This window comes from Pan paniscus, chromosome 4, assembly GCF_029289425.2.
Source record: "Pan paniscus chromosome 4, NHGRI_mPanPan1-v2.0_pri, whole genome shotgun sequence".
Taxonomy (NCBI): Eukaryota; Metazoa; Chordata; class Mammalia; order Primates; family Hominidae; genus Pan; species Pan paniscus.
Window position 1 is genome coordinate 104,967,152 of NC_073253.2, and position 23,259 is coordinate 104,990,410.

General features: G+C 37.8%; 1 protein-coding gene across 1 annotated transcript in view; it reads left to right on the top strand.

Annotated features, from left to right (window-relative positions):
- Positions 1-23,259, top strand: part of MAN2A1 (mannosidase alpha class 2A member 1) — a 184,949-nt gene that overhangs the window by 32,229 nt on the left and 129,461 nt on the right. Inside the window, exon 4 of the mRNA XM_003826756.5 lies at positions 7,751-7,922. Coding sequence (XP_003826804.2) covers positions 7,751-7,922 — 172 coding nt within the window. The remainder of the gene's footprint in view (positions 1-7,750; positions 7,923-23,259) is intronic.

Here is a 23,259-nt window from a genome sequence, read left to right on the forward strand (position 1 = left end):
AGCACTTGAGTTAAATGGCTCTGTATGGCTATTTAGAATTCTGTTTTTAGAGATCTCTAAAATATGTGTATTGAGATTCTGTTTTACAGGAAGAATAGACGGTTTGGTCTCTCATTGGACTTTATTCTTTGAGGAGCACATATGTTAAGCAGCTGCTGAGAAATGTAGATGATCATTAAATAGCTCTTCTTTCTCCTCAGTTTCAGTTACCTTTGTCTGTCTTTCAAGCCTGGGTGCTTCAAAACTCTCCAGTGCCCTGGTAATACAAATAATTACTAACACTTAGGGAATTATTATGTTCTGTGCACTATTCTAGGCATTTTACGTATATCACATCCATTACTCCTTTCAGCAACTTCATGACAGAGTCTGTAATTACCCTCCCTTCATAGATGTGGGAGAAGTGGCAGGAGAGAGCATAAGTGATCTGTTCATGGCAGGGCTAGGTTTGAAATCAAGTGATCTTTTTCCAGAACCAGTACTTGTAACAGTTTTTAACATATTGCCTTTTTTGGATAATTCTTCTGAAACCACAGGCTGAGCATATAGGAGGGAAGTCTTTTAAGTATTTCCAAGCCAAATGTCAACTACTTTAGTATTATTAACCATAAAAAAGAAGATTTTTTTCAGCTATCTTGCAAAAGTGGACATCTCACTGCACTATCTCCTATCCTTCTTTTCCTTCTGATTTATCTTTATTGAAATGAATGTCTCTGTCCCTAAATACTATATTAGTACATGAGATAGTGAGTGATTTTCCTGATTGCCACATTTTCTACAATTAGAAAGTGATTTACAAGCAATATTTTCCAGCTTTTGTTTTGTTTTGTTTTGTTTTTTGAGATGGAGTCTTGCTCTGTTGCCCAGGCTGGAGTGCAGTGGTGCAATCTCAGTTCACTGCAACTTCTGCCTCCCAGGTTCAAGCAATTCTCCTGCCTCAGCCATCTGAGTAGCTGGGATTACAGGCACACGCCACAGTGCCTAGCTATTTTTTTGTATTTTTAGTAGAGATGGGGTTTCACCATGTTGGCCAGGCTGGTCTTGAACTCCTGACCTCAAGTGATCCGTCCGCCTTGGCCTCCCAAAGTGCTGGGATTACAGACTTAAGCCACCGTACCTAGCAATATTTTCCAGCCTTTAAGTTGGTTTCTTTTAGAGACTTTGATAATTTGCCCAGTATTTGTCTAAAGCTAAGTAGCCCCCTCGTGTACCCTAAGAGTAACCCACCAAAGAAAGTCACTTTTCTTTCTAACAGTGTCTGTCATATTTTAGACAGTTTTCTCATTATTTCAAATAACCAAGCTCTGGTTGGGGAAGACTTACTATGCCTGAAGTATTGTCAGTCAGTATTAGATGCTCATAGATGGGATCATTAATGAGGGAGGGGAGAAGCTTTAGCACAGATTTAGAAATTATCTTGGAGATTGATCACACAATTGCAGCTATGAGAAAAAGTATGCAGGTCTTCTAAGGGGCACTTAGAAAAGCAATATAATAAGGGGTCACAGTTGGACATTGTACGTATAGGGCTGCAGGATGAACAAAACGCCTGCTGTCCTAACAATAATGCAAATAGGTTCCTCTGGTGTGGGGTAAAATTTCCAGTGACAGCGTCTTCATATGGATTCAAAAAATGATCTCTCTCAAACAACTTCATTGAATTAAAGCTGATATGCTTAGAAAACTATTAAATGACACTGAATCAACTGGGAAAAACAGGTTAGATTATTTTGGAAACCTGGGTTCAAAAGCATTTAGAGGCATCAGCAGGTTTCTAGGTTTTCCAAGTCTCACAGATCTCTGGAAGCCTCAGCTTCATCTGTGACTGTCTTCTTACCCTCTCTTGGAAACTTAGTCGATTACTAAGTTCTCTTCATTTTGTCTCCTTGACCTCTTATTTCCCTCTGTTTATTTCAACTGCAGTCCATAACCATTTTTTCAGAATTTTGCAGTGGTCTCATTTTCTGTTTCTCTGCTTCTACTTTGCCTTTTTAGTCTTCACACTCTTAGTACAGTTATTTTTGAAAGCACAGGTCAGAAAACCCTCACGTCCTCCCTCCAAAGTTCTCTGTAAGAAACAGGAATGGTTTAGAAGGTTTTCAATAATCTATCTCCCACTTCTATTTTTATATTTATTTCTCACCATATTTGCATCATGTACCCTGCAATGCAGCCATAACCAACTTCCTGTCTTTTCCATATGCTCTTCCCTTTATTTGGAACTACCACCCTTTTTCTCTCTCCAGATGATGACTAATCTAAGAATCTTTCTTCTTTTCTTTTGGTAAGACTTTACCATTTCTTTATTTCCATGGCATTTTATTCATATTTTCACTGTAGAATCTGTTTTCATTTAGCTTTATTGCTTTGCCCTTATTAGATGCAAGGTACGTGTTTGAATGAATAAATCAGAACGTTAATTAAAACTCTTTCACAGTTTATCAGGGAGGAAAAGCAAGCTTAACTTATAATAGAAATGTTGGAATTAAAATTAATCAGCAGCATATTTGAGTAATAGTAATACCATTTAAGATTGTATGTTACCCCATAAGTATATGACTAGAAGTTGCAGTTGAATATTGAAGGATTAAGGAGTGATGGAAGAAACCTGTTCGTCATTTTTTCATAGAAAATACCTTAATTACTAGATGAGAACAATAAACACTGAAGATTCTGAAAGGAGGGAGAGAGGGAAGGGGGAAAGGGTTGAAAAACTACCTGTTGGGCACTGTGTTCACTATTTGGGTGATGGGATCAATAGAAGCCCAAACCTCAACATCATGCAGTATACCCGTGGAACAAACCTGCAAATATACCTCTTGAATCTAAAATTAAAAAAAAGAAAATAAATTATTAGATGAAAGGATATTTCTGTTTTTAATGAACTTTATTTTAAAATTTGAGAATATTTATCACATTGAAATGGAAAAAAAATCTTGAGGCTTAAGTTGCATGTGTTGTTTATTACCAATGTATTATTTATCTGGATATAATTATTTTTTATTCAAAAACTGTTCATGTTTTCCTGAAGATTGGTGCTTATTTAACTTTTGAGTGGAATTAATATACTTTAAAAATCGTTATTAATAAAAATAAAAAGAAAAGAAAAAATCATTATTATAGCAATCAAAACCATAGCAGTGTAACAGTGCTTTGTGGAGCGGGGTGCCTTCTTAGGGATGGGTGTTTTAATCATCTTAGGGCTCACAGATCCTCTTAAAATGTAAATATTTTGGAAACTTAAAGATAATGGACAATGATTATTAGGTATAGCATCAGAACAGAGAGTGAACATATTAAAGCTAATATGGTTGTATTATTTTATCTTTAGTTTCATTTCTAGCTGAAGTAATAAATTTGCGTTTGTACTTTTTTCCTAGTCCTTTTGGCTATACCTTTCATTCATCTTATTAAGTACTTATTGAACTCTTGCTCTTATATGTTTGCAGTAGATACTAGATTAAGTTTGAGTGGTATGTGTGCTCAGTCCTGCTTCTAAAATTTGCAGGATCTGGGGCAAAGTACACAGAGGCCCACATACCCTGTGTTTAAACATTTAAGTTATAAATCAAAGAAATAAATTACTAAAGAAAAATAGGTCTTCTCCTCTTGCCTGGAGAAATAGCTCAGTGATCTAGAAGACCAAATGTAGGTTTAGATTGCTGTTGCTCTAGTTCCCCACTGGAATATGGTGGTGTGTATGGGGAGAGCCAGCCTGTGGGGCAGGCCAGCTGCCTTCTCCTCCCAGGCCTGGCCCTGTCCCAAACCAGGAAGGACCTTGATTGAAGCGATCCTGGTGCCAGGTCTACACCCCTACAAACTACAGCCTCTTGGCCACTGTTTAGGCTAGAGAGGGTCGGTCCCATTTGTTAGGGTTAAGTGCCCTGATGGGGAGAGACTTATAAGAATCCCAGTAGGCTTCCAGTTTGGGGCTGTTCAGACAGATTTCTGGACCCTGGTACTCAGAAGGGCAGGGCAGGCTCTGGGTCAGTTTGTCCTGTGGATTTATCCAATTGAAAGGGGTGTAGTCAGAAGAATAGGGAGGTCCTTCTAGAGTCCAGGGCTCAGGGCCAGGTAACTCTTGCCCACATCCTCATGGTGGTACTTAGTGTATATGCCCTTGAACCAAATAAAACTAAATGTTCCTGAAGAGCATCAGAACTCCACATAATCTCTAGATTTCCAACCTATGGCTGAGAGCTCAAAATTTTAAAAATAAATTGTGATTTGTGAACAGTTACTAGGTGCTTAATTGTTCATGAACATTGAATGTAGACAATAGAGTTTCCAGCTTTATTGGCTTTTTTTATTTTAGAACTTAAAAAAAAATAGTGGTATCGAATTTGGGTTTATGCCTGCTTTGTGGAACTTGTAATTATGCACTCTTTGTTTTAAATATTTCCCCACTTATTTAAAATAGCTATTAGCTTTTTTATGGGTGGTAATAGTGTTAGAATGGAAAAGAATAAATTGAAAGGTATTCTTAATGCTGTTCTAGCCCTTGTTTAATTTTCAAGGATATTCCAACAGAAAGAAAAAAAGCTGTGAATTGACCGCTTAAGTAAATCAGTTTGCAACTCAGTGTCCTAAGATTATTAAATCTAGAGGTAGGAATATAATTTTATGTCATGAAAATTCATCCCCTACCACTTTTTATAAAACACTATATTTCTGGTTGGTCTCATGTTAATATACAATTGTAGTTTTTACAGTAATTTAGAAAACGAAAGAACCAATTCAATGTAAAAGGGAATACTTGATTACTCTATTGTATAAGAGCAATAAAAGCTAATTTACTGTTATATTACTCAGTACTGAAAGCTGCAAGAGGCTATCTTTCAGTTCATTCTTCATTAATTATGCTGTATGGTGGTGATATCAGTATGAGTTTTATGGAACGCTTTCAGGTTGACATCTCTGAGCTTGTATTTTGGCTCATGTGAATGTCTTTACCATATTTTCCTCATGATTGTTGAGGGGTGAATGAAGTGTTGAAGGCAAAATGGACTAATCAATCACTGTGATTCCTCTGTGAAAACTCCCATGATAAACTCTTTTTTGAAATGGCCTTAGTTCATTCATCACAGATTATAACTGTTGAAAATAAATAGTTGTGCTTAACAAAAAACACAGAAAAAAACTTTTACTTATCAATCTTCATAAAGACTAACCCTTAAAAATTTGCCTTTTATGCTAGATTACTGGAGTTTTATTATCAAATTAATTTGGAGGCATTTCACTATTTATAGTTCTTTAGCTAGTAGCCAGATAATTAGGAATTAGTTTGAACCTTTAAATTTAGGTAAAAGATATCATGTGATATCTTAAAGATGATAATTCTAATAGAACCATTTCATTTACATGGTCCTTGTTGCACGTGTATAATAAAAGCATGGTACAGAAATAGATTTACTTACGTACATTTGAATTTAGCTCAGTTTTGCAATATGTAGGTAGATATAGTATATTCAGTTAAATATTATGTTGATATTTGATAAAATAAATTCTTCCCACATTGCAATCTTTATTTCTTGGATGGTAATGACGCTGATTTGTTCTAGGGCTGAATAAGTTTGCTAGGGCTGCCATAGCAAAGTACCAGACTAAGTGGCTTAAACAACAGAAATTTGTTTTTTTCACAGTTCTGGAGGCTAGAAGTCCAAGATCAAGGTGTTGGCAGTGTTGATTTCTTTTGAGGTCATCTCTCCTTGGCTTGTTGATGGCTGTCTTCTCCTTGTGTCTTTGCATGGTCTTCCTTGTGTATCTGTGTTCTAATCTCCTTTTGTTATAAGTACATCAATAGTCATGTAGGATTAGGGCCTATCTTCATGACCTCATTTTACCTTAATTACCTCTTTAAAGACCTGTCTCCAAATACAGTCACATTCTGAGGTGGTGAGACTTCAGCATATGACACAGATCTGTCCATAACAAGGGCATAGAGTGAATTCAGTGCAAACTGAAATTTTGGGTAACCAATATATGTTTTAAGATGTGGAGCAGTTTATATAAGTGTTTTAATTGTATACTTTACAAATTGGGTGTTCAGAATATTTTTTATTTCCCCTTTACCTAATTTAATTGTACAGATGTGGGAAAGGGCAGTTAAAGACTGATGATGATATCAGTTCTGAGCACTTGATGTTTTTTAACTTGGTAGTGTTGGTATGGTCATCAGGGAGTTAGGGCATCTGGGTTGGTTGGGCTTTCTGGGCTATTCCCTGGGAATCCAGAGGTGGATCCTGGCTCAGTGCTCTGGGGGCAGTGTTCCAGGTTAGTACTTTGGTGAAGCTAGGTGGGATTCTTTGCAGACCACCATTTCATGAAATATCTTTGAGGTTTTAAAAATAGACACAGTTTTTTTTAGTTAAATGTGGAAAAATTGAAGTATCCAGGAGGTGTTCTTTGGTACCAAATCAGGTTAAAAGTGCCCCAGATCAAGAAAGTCCTATAAAGACTATTTGACATTATATTTCTATTTGGCCCATAGCTTCATACGTGCCACATTGTAGGTGCTCAGTAAATAATTGTAGGATGGATGAGTAGATTTCAATTAAAGCAAGAGGAATAAATAAGTCATAGCTGCAGTGCTCTTTTCAAAAGCTCATATTCACATTGTCAGAATAGTTTTGTCTTCTCTGCCCTGGCAGGCTTTTATTTTTTATTTATTTATTTATTTTTTGCCAGCAAATATAGTATACATATTAATTTAACTATATACAGATAAGAAACAGCCATTTGGACCCTCTTACTCTTTAATTCTCTCACATGTAAGTTTGGAAACAATAGACCAATAGTTCAGCTTGGATATATAGGAACTTCTCCTTATAAGATTTTTTAGATGGGAACGGGTAATTTTTTAGGGGGTCTACTTTGCCTCCCACCAGTAGACGGAATTGGTGGCTGTGTACGCTTTTGCTTGGCCGTTTTAGTAGTCTGCCTTGTGGTGCTATGTTTGCACCTGTTGGTGTTAAAAATGTTTCTTATAGCCAAATTGCAACTATCTTTAGATAAAATTTCCAGGATATTTGGAAAGTATAGGAAAAAACAGGAGAACCAAACTGTCAACATCTACAGTTCTCTTTTTGAAAAATTTTACCTATATGCATTCGCATTTGTTGTTTGATTAGTGTTACTTTGTGCTTCTAAGGAATTGAATAATGAACAGCTTTTGGGAACAAATGCCTGTATTTTGCAGAATTCTACTTCTCAGTGTTCATATTTATGGTGTAATTACCTTATTGGTCTGCTGAAAGCTTTTAGATATAGTTTATACTTGCGATCTCTTTTTTCTTAGTTTAACTTATTTAATGGGTGAAGAATTTTAGATGTGGCATGAGAGGATAAAATTTGGATCCCCTATTAGGATAACAGTACTGCCAACTTGTAAACAGTGTTTAGATTTTTAAAATTCAAAAAAAATTCCTTAGAGATAAAAAATTGAATTAGATACTATAATTATTAAGATATAAATAACCGCTTTTTGGCCTTAGGTCATCTATCTTATTTTTCTCATTTCTATCTGAATTTGTGCAGTTTTCAGAGTGTTTTCATTGTTTTAATATTAGTGGGTTTCTGAGTCCCATGACAACTAAAATGGAGTTTCATTAATTGAAAACACCTGTTAAATTTAAAAATATGTCTATGAATGAAAATTCTAAGGATGTCCAAAGTAATGCAATGGAATGTGACTGAGTTGAAATCAGCCATACGAATTAGACCTTTGTGGTATATTTGTGTCTTGATTTAGGTTGGTTGAAGACTTTCAATGACTACTTTAGAGACAAGACTCAGTATATTTTTAATAACATGGTCCTAAAGCTGAAAGAAGACTCACGGAGGAAGTTTATTTGGTCTGAGATCTCTTACCTTTCAAAGTGGTGGGATATTATAGATATTCAGAAGAAGGATGCTGTTAAAAGGTTTGTTTTAAAACTTTTTTGGAATTTGGTAATATTAAAGCTTAATTGTACAATGAACTAAGTATTGAATTTTTAGATGGTGAAAATTCTTAGCTTTATATTTGAAACTTAAAATATTTCTTCACATACCATTTTCGTTGATTTTGGTTCATCTCTGAAAAAGCCATTTGAAACTTTTCCATTTAAATCCTGTGTTCCACTGGAAGCAGTGGCTTACTGCTGTAATCCTAGCACTTTGGGAGGCCGAGGTGGGCGGATCACCTGAGGGCAGGAGTTCAAGACCACTCTGGCCAACATGGTGAAACCTTGTCTCTACTAAAAATACAAAAAAATTAGCCAGGTATGGTGCTCACGCCTGTAATTCCAACTACTCGGGAGGCTCAGGCACGACAATGCTTGGACCCAGAAGGCAGAGGGTTGTAGTGAGCCAACATAGTGCCACTGCACTCCAGCCTGGGTGACAGTGCAAGACTCTGCCTTGGGGGAAAAAAATCCTATGTTACAACTTTGTCCCACAAATGGAATTACTAGGTCAAAGTGGCTTCATAGTTTAAAAGTTTTTTTTAAGTATATAATTAAAGTGACGCCTGTATAGTTTGTTTCAATGTATATTTCAATCTTCCATATAGAAAGTATCAATTTATTTGCTTTTTAGTCAGCAATATAATTTTTGAAGTTGTTGGCCAATTTGATGGTTGAAAAATTTCATTTTAATTTTAATTTTTGATTGGTAACAGTGTTGCATATTTTCTCATACAGGTTAAGGTTTTTGTGACTTGCTTATTGTACTTTTTCTTACTGATTTGTAGGAGTATTTATACATATACTCCTTAGCTCATATTTTTCCTCAGATTTTTATTTTCATCTTTTAGTGTTTGATATACAAAATTTTAACACATTTATCTACTCAAATCTGTTATTCTGTTTTCTTCAGATATTGCTTTTGCTGTCATGTTTTAAAAAGTTTTCTCCAATCTAGAGGTCAAATAAATAGTGCTTTTTTTCTTCCTAATTTCATTTTTTACCATTCACTTTTTAAAAAACTGATTAAAAAAAAATACGTTACGATGGGAGGTTTTCTGATCTCCATGTATCCCCTGGAGTTAAGAATTATCTTATAATGAATTGTTTTCTTTAATTTATTTAATGTCACTTATACAGCGCTTACTGTATTAGTCCCTGTTCTAAGCACTTTTCAAATTGTAACTAATAATCTTCTAAACAATTCTGTGAAATAGGTACAATTGTTATCCTTGTTTTACACATAAGGACACTGAGTCGTCCAGGATCACAGGGCAGCCTGGCATTCCATGTAGTCCAGGCTGTCCACCTCCAGAGGCTGTCTTCTTTGCACACTGCGCCATCCTGCCTTCCCAAGATTGAATTAGTCCATCCTTTTCTAGTGATTTGAAGTGCAATCTTTATTATATTTAAATATGCATTAGTTTCTGGGCATTTTGACTTGTTTCATGGACTTTTCTGTTTGACTGTAATTGTTGTGCCTTTATAATATATTTCGTTAACTGACAGTTGACGTTCCTTCTCATCTTTTTGTTTTTAATATTTTTAGTTATTATGGATACATAATAGTTGTACATGTTTATGGGGTACATCTGGTATTTTAATATAAGCATATAATATATAATCAGATCAGGGTCATTGGGATATCTGTCACCTCAAACATTTATCATTTTCTTGTCTTAGGAACGTTGGAATTCTCCTCTTTTAGTTATTTTGAAATATATGATACATTATTCTTTTTTTTTTAAGCAATTGACCAATCAATTTTAATTAACTCATTCTGTATGACTATCATAGGCTATTAAAAATAGGAAAGCGTGTTTCTTTTTATTATTATTATTATTATACTTTAAGTTTTAGGGTACATGTGCACAATGTTCAGGTTAGTTACATATGTATACATGTGCCATGCTGGTGTGCTGCACCCATAAACTCGTCATTTAGCATTAGGTATATCACCTAATGCTATCCCTCCCCCCTCCCCCCACCCCACAACAGTCCCCAGAGTGTGATGTTCCCCTTCCTGTGTCCATGTGTTCTCATTGTTCAATTCCCACCTATGAGTGAGAACATGTGGTGTTTGGTTTTTTGTCCTTGCGATAGTTTGCTGAGAATGATGGTTTCCAGCTTCATCCATGTCCCTACAAAGGACATGAACTCATCCTTTTTTATGGCTGCATAGTATTCCATGGTGTATATGTGCCACATTTTCTTAATCCAGTCTATCATTGTTGGACATTTGGATTGGCTCCAAGTCTTTGCTATTGTGAATAGTGCCGCAATAAACATACGTGTGCATGTGTCTTTATAGCAGCATGATTTATAGTCCTTTGGGTATATACCCAGTAATGGGATGGCTGGGTCAAATGGTATTTCTAGTATTTCTAGTTCTGGATCCCTGAGGAATCGCCACACTGACTTCCACAATGGTTGAACTAGTTTACAGTCCCACCAACAGTGTAAAAGTGTTCCCATTTCTCCACATCCTCTCCAGCACCTGTTGCTTCCTGACTTTTTAATGATTGCCATTCTAACTGGAGTGAGATGGTATCTCATTGTGGTTTTGATTTGCATTTCTCTGATGGCCAGTGATGGTGAGCATTTTTTCATGTGTTTTTTGGCTGCATAAATGTCTTCTTTTGAGAAGTGTCTGTTCATGTCCTTTGCCCACTTTTTGATGGGGTTGTTTGGTTTTTTCTTGTAAATTTGTTTGAGTTCATTGTAGATTCTGGATATTAGCCCTTTGTCAGATGAGTAGGTTGCAAAAATTTTCTCCCATTTTGTAGGTTGCCTGTTCACTCTGATGGTAGTTTCTTTTGCTGTGCAGAAGCTCTTCAATTTAATTAGATCCCATTTGTCAATTTTGACTTTTGTTTCCATTGCTTTTGGTGTTTTAGACATGAAGTCCTTGCTCATGCCTATGTCCTGAATGGTAATGCCTAGGTTTTCTTCTAGGGTTTTTATGATTTTAGGTCTAATGTTTAAGTCTTTAATCCATCTTGAATTAATTTTTGTATAAGGTGTAAGGAAGGGATCCAGTTTCAGCTTTCTACATATGGCTAGCCAGTTTTTCCAGCACCATTTATTAAATAGGGAATCCTTTCCCCATTGCTTGTTTTTCTCAGGTTTGTCAAAGATCAGATAGTTGCAGATATGTGGCGTTATTTCTGAGGGCTGTGTTCTGTTCCATTGATCTATATCTCTGTTCTGGTACCAGTACCATGCTGTTTTGGTTACTGTAGCCTTGTAGCATAGTTTGAAGTCAGGTAGTGTGATGCCTCCAGCTTTGTTCTTTTGGCTTAGGATTGACTTGGCTATGCGGGCTCTTTTTTGGTTCCATATGAACTTTAAAGTAGTTTTTTCCAATTCTGTGAAGAAAATCATTGGTAGCTTGATGGGGATGGCATTGAATCTATAAATTACCTTGGGCAGTATGGCCATTTTCACAATATTGATTCTTTCTACCCATGAGCATGGAATGTTCTTCCATTTGTTTGTATCCTCTTTTATTTCATTGAGCAGTGGTTTGTAGTTTTCCTTGAAGAGGTCCTTCACGTCCCTTGTAAGTTGGATTCCTAGGTATTTTATTCTCTTTGAAGCAATTGTGAATGGGAATTCACTCATGATTTGGCTCTCTGTTTGTCTGTTATTGGTGTATAAGAATGCTTGTGATTTTTGTACATTGATTTTGTATCCTGAGACTTGCTGAAGTTGCTTATCAGCTTAAGGAGATTTTGGGTTGAGACGATGGGGTTTTGTAGATATACAATCATGTCGTCTGCAAACAGGGACAATTTGACTTCCTCTTTTCCTAATTGAATGCCCTTTATTTCCTTCTCCTGCCTAATTTCCCTGGCCAGAACTTCCAACACTATGTTGAATAGGAGTGGTGAGAGAGAGCATCCCTGTCTTGTGCCCATTTTCAAAGGGAATGCTTCCAGTTTTTGCCCATTCAGTATGATATTGGCTGTAGGTTTGTCATAGAAAGCTCTTATTATTTTGAGATACGTCCCATCAATACCTAATTTATTGAGAGTTTTTAGCATGAAGCGTTGTTGAATTTTGTCAAAGGCCTTTTCTGCATCTATTGAGATAATCATGTGGTTTTTGTCTTTGGTTCTGTTTATATGCTGGATTACATTTATTGATTAGCGTATATTGAACCAGCCTTGCATCCCAGGGATGAAGCCCACTTGATCATGGTGGATAAGCTTTTTGATGTGCTGCTGGATTCGGTTTGCCAGTATTTTATTGAGGATTTTTTCATCATTGTTCATCAAGGATATTGGTCTAAAATTCTCTTTTTTGGTTGTGTCTCTGTCAGGCTTTGCTATCAGGATGATGCTGGCCTCATAAAATGAGTTAGGGAGGATTCCCTCTTTTTCTATTGATTGGAATAGTTTCAGAAGGAATGGTACCAGTTCCTCCTTGTACTTCTGGTAGAATTCGGCTGTGAATCCATCTGGTCCTGGACTCTTTTTGGTTGGTAAGCTATTGATGATTGCCACAATTTCAGCTCCTGTTATTGGTCTATTCAGAGATTCAACTTCTTCCTGGTTTAGTCTTGGGAGGGTGTATGTGTCCAGGAATTTATCTATTTCTTCTAGATTTTCTAGTTTATTTGCGTAGAGGTGTTTGTAGTATTCTCTGATGGTAGTTTGTATTTCTGTGGGATCGGTGGTGATATCCCCTTTGTCATTTTTTATTGCGTCTGTTTGATTCTTCTCTCTTTTCTTCTTTATTAGTCTTGCTAGTGGTCTATCAATTTTGTTGATCTGTTCGAAAAACCAGCTCCTGGATTCATTAATTTTTTGAAGGGTTTTTTGTGTCTCTATTTCCTTCAGTTCTGCTCTGATTTTAGTTATTTCTTGCCTTCTGCTAGCTTTTGAATGTGTTTGCTCTTGCTTTTCTAGTTCTTTTAATTGTGATGTTAGGGTGTCAATTTTGGATCTTTCCTACTTTCTCTTGTGGGCATTTAGTGGTATAAATTTCCCTCTACACACTGCTTTGAATGTGTCCCAGAGATTCTGGAATGTTGTGTCTTTGTTCTCGTTGGTTTCAAAGAACATCTTTATTTCTGCCTTCATTTTGTTATGTACCCAGTAGTCATTCAGGAGCAGGTTGTTCAGTTTCCATGTAGTTGAGTGGTTTTGAGTGAGTTTCTTAATCCTGAGTTCTAGTTTGATTGCACTGTGGTCTGAGAGACAGTTTGTTATAATTTCTGTTCTTTTACATTTGCTGAGGAGAGGTTTACTTCCAACTATGTGGTCAATTTTGGAATAGGTGTGGTGTGGTGCTGAAAAAAATGTATATTCTGTTGATTTGGGGTGGAGAGTTCTGTAGATGTCTGTTAGGTCCACTTGGTGCAGAGCTGAGTTCAATTCCTGGGTATCCTTGTTAACTTTCTGTCTCATTGATCTGTCTAATGTTGACAGTGGGGTGTTAAAGTCTCCCATTATTATTGTGTGGCAGTCTCAGTCTCTTTATAGGTCACTCATGACTTGCTTTGTGAAACTGGGTGCTCCTGTATTGGGTGCATATATATTTAGGATAGTTAGCTCTTCTTGTTGAATTGATCCCTTTACCATTAAGTAATGGCCTTCTTTGTCTCTTTTGATCTTTGTTGGTTTAAAGTCTGTTTTATCAGAGACTAGGATTGCAACCCCTGCCTTTTTTCGTTTTCCATTTGCTTGGTAGATCTTCCTCCATCCTTTTATTTTGAGCCTATGTGTGTCTCTGCACGTGAGATGGGTTTCCTGAATACAGCACACTGATGGGTCTTGACTCTTTATCCAATTTGCCAGTCTGTGTCTTTTAATTGGAGCATTTAGTGCATTTACATTTAAAGTTAATATTGTTATGTGTGAATTTGATCCTGTCATTTTGATGTTAGCTGGTTATTTTGCTCATTAGTTGATGCAGTTTCTTCCTAGCCTCGATGGTCTTTACAATTTGGCATGATTTTGCAGTGGCTGGTACCGGTTGTTCCTTTCCATGTTTAGCGCTTCCTTCAGGAGCTCTTTCAGGGCAGGCCTGGTGGTGACAAAATCTCTCAGCATTTGCTTGTCTGTAAAGGATTTTATTTCTCCTTCACTTATGAAGCTTAGTTTGGCTGGATATGAAATTCTGGGTTGAAAATTCTTTTCTTTAAGAATGTTGAATATTGGCCCCCACTCTCTTCTGGCTTGTAGGGTTTCTGCCGAGACATCCGCTGTTAGTCTGATGGGCTTCCCTTTGTGGGTAACCCGACCTTTCTCTCTGGCTGCCCTTAACATTTTTTCCTTCATTTCAACTTTGGTGAATCTGAGAATTATGTGTCTTGGAGTTGCTTTTCTCGAGGAGTATCTTTGTGGCCTTCTCTGTATTTCCTGAATCTGAATGCTGACCTGCCTTGCTAGATTGGAGAAGTTCTCCTGGATAATATCCTGCAGAGTGTTTTCCAACTTGGTTCTGTTCTCCCCGTCACTTTCAGGTACACCAATCAGACGTAGATTTGGTCTTTTCACATAGTCCCATATTTCTTGGAGGCTTTGTTCATTTCTTTTTATTCTTTTTTCTCTAAACTTCCCTTCTCGCTTCATTTCATTCATTTCATTTTCCATCACTGATACCCTTTCTTCCAGTTGATCGCATCGGCTCCTGAGGCTGCTGCATTCTTTACGTAGTTCTCAAGCCTTGGCTTTCAGCTCCATCATCTCCTTTAAGCACTTCTCTGTATTGGTTATTCTAGTTATACATTTGTCTAAATTTTTTTTGCAAGTTTTTAACTTCATTGCCTTTGGTTTGAATTTCCTCCTGTAGCTCGGAGCAGTTTGATCATCTGAAGCCTTCTTCTCTCAGCTCGTCAAAGTCATTCTCCGTCCAGCTTTGTTCTGTTGCTGGTGAGGAACTGGGTTCCTTTGGAGGAGGAGAGGCGCTCTGCTTTTTAGAGTTTCCAGTTTTTCTGCTCTGTTTTATCCCCATCTTTGTGGTTTTATCTACTTTTGGTCTTTGATGATGGTGATGTACAGATGTGTTTTTGGTGTGGATGTCCTTTCTGTTTGTTAGTTTTCCTTCTAACAGTCAGGACCCTCAGCTGCAGGTCTGTTGGAGTTTGGTAGAGGTCCACTCCAGACCCTGTTTGCCTGGGTAACAGCAGCGGTGGCTGCAGAACCACGGATTTTCATGAACCGCGAATGCTGCTGTCTGATCGTTCCTCTGGAAGTTTTGTCTCAGAGGAGCACTGGGTCGTGTGAGGTGTCAGTCTGCCCCCACTGGGGGGTGCCACCCAGTTAGGCTGCTCGGGGGTCAGGGGTCAGGGACCCACTTGAGGAGGCAGTCTGCCCGTTTTCAGATCTCTAGCTGTGTGCTGGGAGAACCACTGCTCTCTTCAAAGCTGTCAGACATTTAAGTCTGCAGAGGTTACTGCTGTCTTTTTTTTTGTCTGTACCCTGCCCCCAGAGGTGGAGCCTACAGAGGCAGCAGGCCTCCTTGAGCTGTGGTGGGCTCCACCCAGTTCCAGCTTCCAGGCCGCTTTGTTTACCCAAGCAAGCCTGGGCAGTGGCGGGCGCCCCTCCCCCAGCCTCGCTGTCGCCTTGCAGTTTGATCTCATACTGCTGTGCTAGCAATCAGTGAGACTCTGTGGGCATAGGACCCTCTGAGCCAGATGCAGGATACAATCTCCTGGTGGGCCGTTTTTTAAGCCCGTCGGAAAAGCTCAGTATTAGGGTGGGAGTGACCTGATTTTCCAGGTGCCGTGTGTCACCCCTTTCTTTGACTAGGAAAGGGAACTCCCTGACCCTTTGCGCTTCCCGAGTGAGGCAATGCCTCGCCCTGCTTCTGCTCGTGCATGGTGCGCTGCACCCACTGTCCTGGGCCCACTGTCTGGCACTCTCTAGTGAGATGAACCCGGTACCTCAGATGGAAATGCAGAAATCACCCATCTTCTGTGTTGCTCACACTGGGAGCTGTAGACCAGAGCTGTTCCTATTCGGCCATCTTGGCTGCTCCCTGCACATTATTCTTAACTGTATTAAAAAGTTCTTACAATGAGTGAACATTTAATTTTGCCAAAGTGCTTTGTAATTAATTTGTTAAATTCTTCGTACTCCATCAAAAAAGTAATCTTGTTTGATTTTGATGAAAATTGATGTAAACATTTAAAGATAATTTGGGGAGAATTGACTTTTTATAATTTCCATTGGAGTTTTTTTTTTTTTTTTTTTTTTTTTCCCCTCTTGATAGGAGGCTTAAAATGCTTACAGGTTTGACTAGGAAGTGAAGGGTATATTTTCTACCGGTACTGGGATTAATTAACTACCTCATCCAAAGGGGCTAGCCACATCCACTCTAGCCATGTGCTGCTACTGGAACCAGAGTTGTCAGGATATCCCTCCAGTTACTCAAGACAAGCTAGAATTCCAAAATATTACGTAAAATACCTAGAGTTTTTACACTGAAATGTTAGCTATTAATTTAGATTAATATACCAGGATATGCACACATGTGCATGCATAAACACACACACACACAGTTGCAGACACACTCACACAGTGCTAAACAGATCACATCAGCATTTCTGAATCTGTAGTTTAGATACACTAGTTTGCAACCTTTTAAACATTAATAACTGTCTTGGAAAACCACATAAGCATTGATATTTGTTTTATAAAGGCAATTTTTTGATTAAGTTTTAAATTTTTTGCCAAGTGCAGTGGCTAATGGCTATAATCTCAGTGACCTGGGAGGCTGAGGTAGGAGGATCAATTGAACCCAAGAATTGGAGGCTGTAGTGAGCTGTGATCATGCCCCTGCACTCCAGCCTGGGTGACTGGGCAAGACCTCAACTCTAAAAAAAAAGTTTTTTTTAGGTCTTTAGGTGTTACCTTACTTCTTGAGCATGAAAAATATTTCGTATTTTCTAAGAAAATAATTTTATAGTTACTCAGATTGTTTCTCATTTTAAGAATTTATCCCATGTGTAGTTATTTTTGCTTTTTTGTTGCTTGTTTTGGGAATCTGATTTTTTTCTTCATTTTGATTTACTTAATTTTGTTGGTTTTTGCCCACCTTACCCTCCTAGAACCTGTTTATATTTTACCAGTTTTTACTCTTGACCTATCTGCTTTCATCTTTCCTAATTCCTTCTACTCACTTTCACTAATGCTAAATGAGCCAGTCCACTTAATAAGTTCATCTGTGTGTTTACCTTTTAGCAATAGTCTGACTAGCTTTTATGTTTTTATATGCTATTTTCTCATTATTGTATTTTTCCTACGTTTTTAATAACTCTACTACTGTTTTCTTTTTGACTTAGGTATTTTAGAAAAATAATTTTCAATTTGCAAGTGCTATTTTTTCCCAGTTATACTTTATTATAAACTAGCTTTAATGTCTTATGGCCATAGAATATGGACTGTATACTCTTTTTTTTTTTTTTTTTTTTTGATACTGAGTCTCGCTCTGTCACCCAGGCTGAAGTGCACTGGCGTGGTCTCAGCTCACTGCAACCTCTGCCTCCCAGGTTCAAGCGGTTCTCCTCCTTCAGTCTCCTGAGTAGCTGGGATTAAGGCACCTGCCACCATGCCTGGCTAATTTTTGTATTTTTAGTAGAGACAGGGTTTCACCATGTTGGCCAGGCTGGTCTTGAACTCCTGACACCTGCCTTGAACTCTGGTCTTGAACTCTTGAACACCTGCCTCAGCCTCCCAAAGTTCTGGAATCACAGGCATGAGCCACTGTCCCTGGCTTGTATACTTTTTATTCTTTAGAGATTTTTGAATTTTTTTTTTTTGTTACTTAATGTGTGATCAATGTTGATGAAGCTTCTACTGGTGTTTGAAAAGGTGGGGTTTGTAGAATATAGAGTTTGGTATCTGCTAATTCCGTATTTTACAACTGCTGTTTTTATCTTCGTACAGTCAGTTTTGCTGTCATATTGCATACACGTTCTTAAAAATAATGTTATGCAAAATTGTGCAATATTAAACCCAGGGCTCATGAAAAAGTATCGTTAGAGTGTAGCACTCTAAAACTTCATTAGTGATGTAGACACACACAGAACATGGAAACCTAATAAAGATGCTAATCCAGTTTTACCTGTGTTAAATTGGTTTAAAAATGCATAAATACGTATGTCAGTTTACCTTGAAAAAGGCCTAAAGTTTGCTTGTGGAAGGGTGTATTGGAAGGAATATAGATTCGAGTTATTACTGAGAAGTGATGGCAAGTAGGTTAGCTGAAATCTTTTGGAAAGTTGAATAGCAGATGTGGATGACTGTGGCTCATAACCCTTGATGAACTGAGGGAGCTGGTAGATGTTTGAGGTGTGTGCGTGTGCTTTGTGCATTCCTTATACAGCTTTGTTCAGCTGCGTGAAGTTTTCTACCTTCATCTAATGTTTCTTGGAGACTAAATTGTGCATAAGCAAGGCAAAATTTATTTCCTCATGTAATCAATCACCTGGGAACTCATTCCCATTTTTGCAACAAGTGTTTATGGCAGAACTGACTGTACTTATTTTTTGCTACTGTTCCCCTATCAGCTTTTATTTTTTTGGGTATTTTATGTTTTTTTTTTTTTTCCATTCTTGCCTGATCTTTGTTGGCTTCTGTATTAGCTCATTCATTCATTCAACAGACACTTGCCGAACGTCTACTATGGGACAGGGACTGCAAGGTGGGCACTCCTAGACTAAGATTTATTTTTCTTCATTGTAAACTGTATGTATCATCATTGACACCATCTTTTCTCTTTTTTGTAATTAATATTGTTATACTACCACTCTTTTGTTGTTCATTTGCTTGAGTTTGCTGTCCTTTTTACTTGAAGGACAGTCAGCTTGGTGGTTCTAAAGGCTGGGAACTGGAACCAAGCCGCCTAGGTTCAAATTCTGCCAAGTCCCATCTACTGTGTGGCTTTGAGCAAGTTATTTAACTTCTCTATACCTCAGTTTCTTCATTTGTCAAATGAGGATAATATTGAAACCAATTTTATTTGGTTTTTGTGAGGATTGAATTAATTCAGACAACATGCTTAGCACAATGCCTGGCACATTTTAAAACCCCAATAAACATTAGTGCTTTTTTAACTTTTATTTGAGACTTTGAGTATTTCTCCTGGATACCATATGTAATTTTTAATGCTGAAGTCTTCTATAATGGGAGACTTTTCTTTTAGTTTTTTTTTGAAACAGGGTCCCACTCTGTTCCCAGGCTGGAGTGCAGTGGTATGATCACAGCTCACTGCAGTCTCAACCTCCTGGGCTCAGGTGATCCTCCCACTTCAGCCTTCCAGTAGCTGGGACTACAGGCGCACACCACCACGGTGGCTCATTTTTGTATTTTTTGTAGAGATGAGATTTTGCCATGTTGCGCAGGCTGGTCTTGAACCCTTGGGCCCAAGTGATCCACCTGCCTCAGCCTCCCAAAGTGCTGGGATTACAGGCATCAGCCACTGTGCTCAGTCCGTATAATGGGAAGATTTTAACTGTAATTTTTTTTTCTCTTCTCTCTTAAAGCTTTCTTATATAATGCTTCATTGAAGGTAACTTTTTCCCCATGCTCACTTACTTTATTTATGAAATTTCAAATTTTCACTAAGTTATATATCTAGGTATGTATAACTTTTCATTAAGATTTCCACCTATCAATTCAAATGTTTCTTTAGCTTATGTGTTCTGTACTTACTAATTTACTACTGCTTTTGTTTCATTTGTTTTAGAATTCAAGTACCTTGTTATTGTGTCTCTAGTCTCTCTTTTTCATATGCATTTTTAATTTGTTGTATTTACTGTGTTTTGGGAGATTTTTCCCAAGAGTCTTCCCTGCCACCCCCTCAGTTCAGTACTCTGGTATTGAGTCTTTTCTGGCTTTGAATATTTGGTTCTAACTTTACTTCTGTGCTTTTTGTATTGTTGTCCGTAAGTCCGAGTATTTCCCTCCTTTTTTATTTATCTGTGAGCAACAACAGCTGTATCCACACCTGAAATTTGTCCCAAAACATGGTGTAACTTGCCTTGAATCCCTTTCTTTTCTAACCAAATACTTTCAGTTTCCTTGCTGTGGGTACTAGTTATTACTGGCTGACCAGCATCCACTTCACCTGATTTCCTTTTGGGAAGTGGTCTCTCACCCAAGGAAGTCAGCTCCTCTTCCTTGTTGCCTAGCCCAGACAAGTCAGCTGTGACCTGAGCTCAGTTAATCAGCATATTATTTCCCAGGGCTTTGAATCTTTAGAGAGTGAAGTGAGGGCTGACAGATGGAGGGAGGAAAGCAGACACAGAAGAATGTTTACTGGTCATTCCTCACAGCACCTTGCATTTGCAAGACTCTTCCTGTAATAAGATCCCTGTGTTCCCTGCAGCATGATTTCTCATTTTCCTCCAGCCCTTTGTTAAGCCTGGACTTTTATCCTGTCTTCAGTTCTGTGTGTTCAAGACAGTATCCAGCGTCAGTTTGTATTGCTTGCAAACCAGAAAGCTAGCTGATAGGAACTTACGTCTCCTTAGTTCCTCTGTTGGAGAATTACATCCTGCAAGATTATATGAGAATCAGGGATCAGCAGTTGGGGAAGGTGTCCTGGTTGTAAATAGGACAGAGTGAGAGAAGAGAGGAGCTGGGGCTATGAGAAGATCTGGAAAAGGAGTGCCCCATCTATGAAAGGTTTTCTGTTTCTTTGGTGTAGCTGCTGAGCCTGGGGCTGGCTTTCTCCATCTAGCTTTGTTTTTGTGTGGCCTGTAAGCCAGGTAGGAGATGTGTGTCTGAATGTGCTGCTTCACAGAGTCCAGCCACCTCAGAAGGAAACTGGGTCTGCTGCTGGCTGCTTGTGGTCAGGTGAGGCCAGCCATGCTTGGCTCTCTCCCAGCATGGCTTCATTAAGGAGACTGCCTCTGCAGCAGTCACAGTGCATGGGCAGAGAGACTTCTGCAGAGGGGGACTCACACAAGTGCCATGAGGGTGAAGAGTCTGTGATTAGTATCTGTCCCAAGACTCAGCTTTGCCTCAGCCCTTGGCCCTTCAGATTAGGAGCTGTTGACCGAATCTCTCAGAATCTTCTTATTTATGCTGGGATTCCATGCTGATTTTTCATGCAGGGCAGTTGCAGGTCAGTACTTGAATTATTTCAGTTTTACTTGTACCATATCTGTCAGAAATGCTGCCAATTTTATGGCCTGCGGATGGCCTGTTTCTCCTGACTCTACCTGGATGCAAGTTTTCCTCCCCTCTCTCTTTTTTTTATTCTGTTGGTTATTTTTCTTAGGTTGAACCATATAAAATTGCCAATATTTGACTACTTTTGATATACAAAAATGGCAATTTCATGAATCAGTGCAATATTAAACATAAAATATGGTAAGATATTGGAGGGGACTGCAGATTAGAATCTAGTGCTCAATCTTTGTCTTACTCAGATTTGTCTCACTCAGATTCCTTCTGAGTGAGAACAGCTTTTTTGGCATTGGAAAATATTCTGGAATACAGGCTTGATCGTGAACAGTATCATTTTGCTTGAAGGAAAAATGGTTTTATAGCCAGATTAGTGCAGATGAATTCTGTTTCTGGTCAAGATTTGCTAAAGTTCTCTCTCTTCTAGCTGTAATAATTCACTTTTATTCACTTATTACATTCGTTTGTAGAACTAGAGTAATAGCATTCCCCCCCCACTTACTTGAACAAAACATTCTTAGTGTTAGTTGCTTAAATGTATGTTTTTGGAGGAAAACTTAATAGATATTTAAGTTTGCTCCTGTTATTTAAATTCTGAGCTTGTACTAAGTGGCATTACTAATATATTTTTTTGTGTGACTTCTAGTGTAATGCTTATGCAGTGGCTTTTCTCTTTTTGAAGATGAGCTATGGATTAAATCTGTACCTAAATTTGCAAGCTAGCTGTTGCAGAGCAGAACCTGTTAATTCCAGCAGAGTTCCACGTAAGCTTTCATTGTCCCTGAAGAATACCAATTGATTGTGGGAACTTAACAGAAACAAAACTCAAATGATCCTTATAATCTATTCTAGCAGTGACTTGTTTGATTCTTATCCCCTCCCCCAGCAGCATTATTATTCAACTCTATAAGCTTTTAAAAGTGAAAATCTAGTTAACTAAAGAGAGATCTACGTAAACAACATCTATATTTTCTGTTTTTTTGTGTGATCTGAAATAATTTAATCAATTATAATCATAGTACCTACTGGTAATACATAACCAGTGGATTTAAAAGAAGTTGCCTTCCATTAAATAATCAGTGTATTGTCTTCTATGCTTGTTTTATTTTGAAAATGACTGGTGGTGTAATTTTTTAAAACCTTTTTAGGCTTCACATTTGAATATTTTTTGGCTAAATGCAGTTAAATACTGCATGATGTTTATAATACATCAAAATGTAAACCCTTATTGAGAGTCAGGCAGCTGAAACATTAGCCTTAGCATTTCCTTTGACTAGCACACAGCATGTTACATATTCATTGTTCCTCTCTGGGCTCTGAGATATTGGAACAGCTTTTATATTGCATCTGCTCTTGCTATTGAGACCAGTGTTGAGTGGAGAAACCCACGAGTTATTAGAACCTAAGAACAGTTTATATATTCACCAAAGTCTTGACTAGTTTCTCTTTGTGGATCTTTTAGTGTGAAAAGGGTCTCCAAATGTGTGCTAAGATGAAGGTACCATCAGTTAGTATAGATTTTTTATCTTCACCAAATTGGTGGGTTTCATTGCTTTAGCAAGAATGCAAACTCTTTATTTATATAATCTTTGTACTATCTTCTTGCAATTTTTCCCCTAGGTTTTTATTTAAGTGAACCTTCCACTGTCTTCTCAACTATCTCTGCTTGCTTCTTGAAATCAGAGAAATATTTGATGTTACATTTTTAAATAAGAATCCAAACTTAACTAATATGCATCTTGGGTTTTCTAAGAAATTGGACTATTAATGTTCCTAAACAGACTAATTCATTATACGTTTTATACAGGTTGGATTTTATGGTATTTAACTGAAGGTTGCTGTAAAATTTATAGAGCAATGGGAAGTTACAGTGTGTCTTGTGATATTCAGAGTCATTTGCAGATTTGGATTGAGTTTAGAATCTAAAGATATTTAGCATTTCATCAAAGCACTGAAAGCAATGCACCAGGGTCTAAAATAACTTTAGTTCTAATAGTCGAAGCAGTGGTTTACGTTTATTTTAGAAAGCATATGTTCTATCCCTACCTTTTCAATTCCAGTTCGTCTTGAGTGAGACGGCTATCCTTCCACCTCTCATTCCCTTCAACCACTGGCATCTATTTATGTCATGGAGACCTGTAAAAGCCATGAGGGACTTCTCAGGTGCTCCG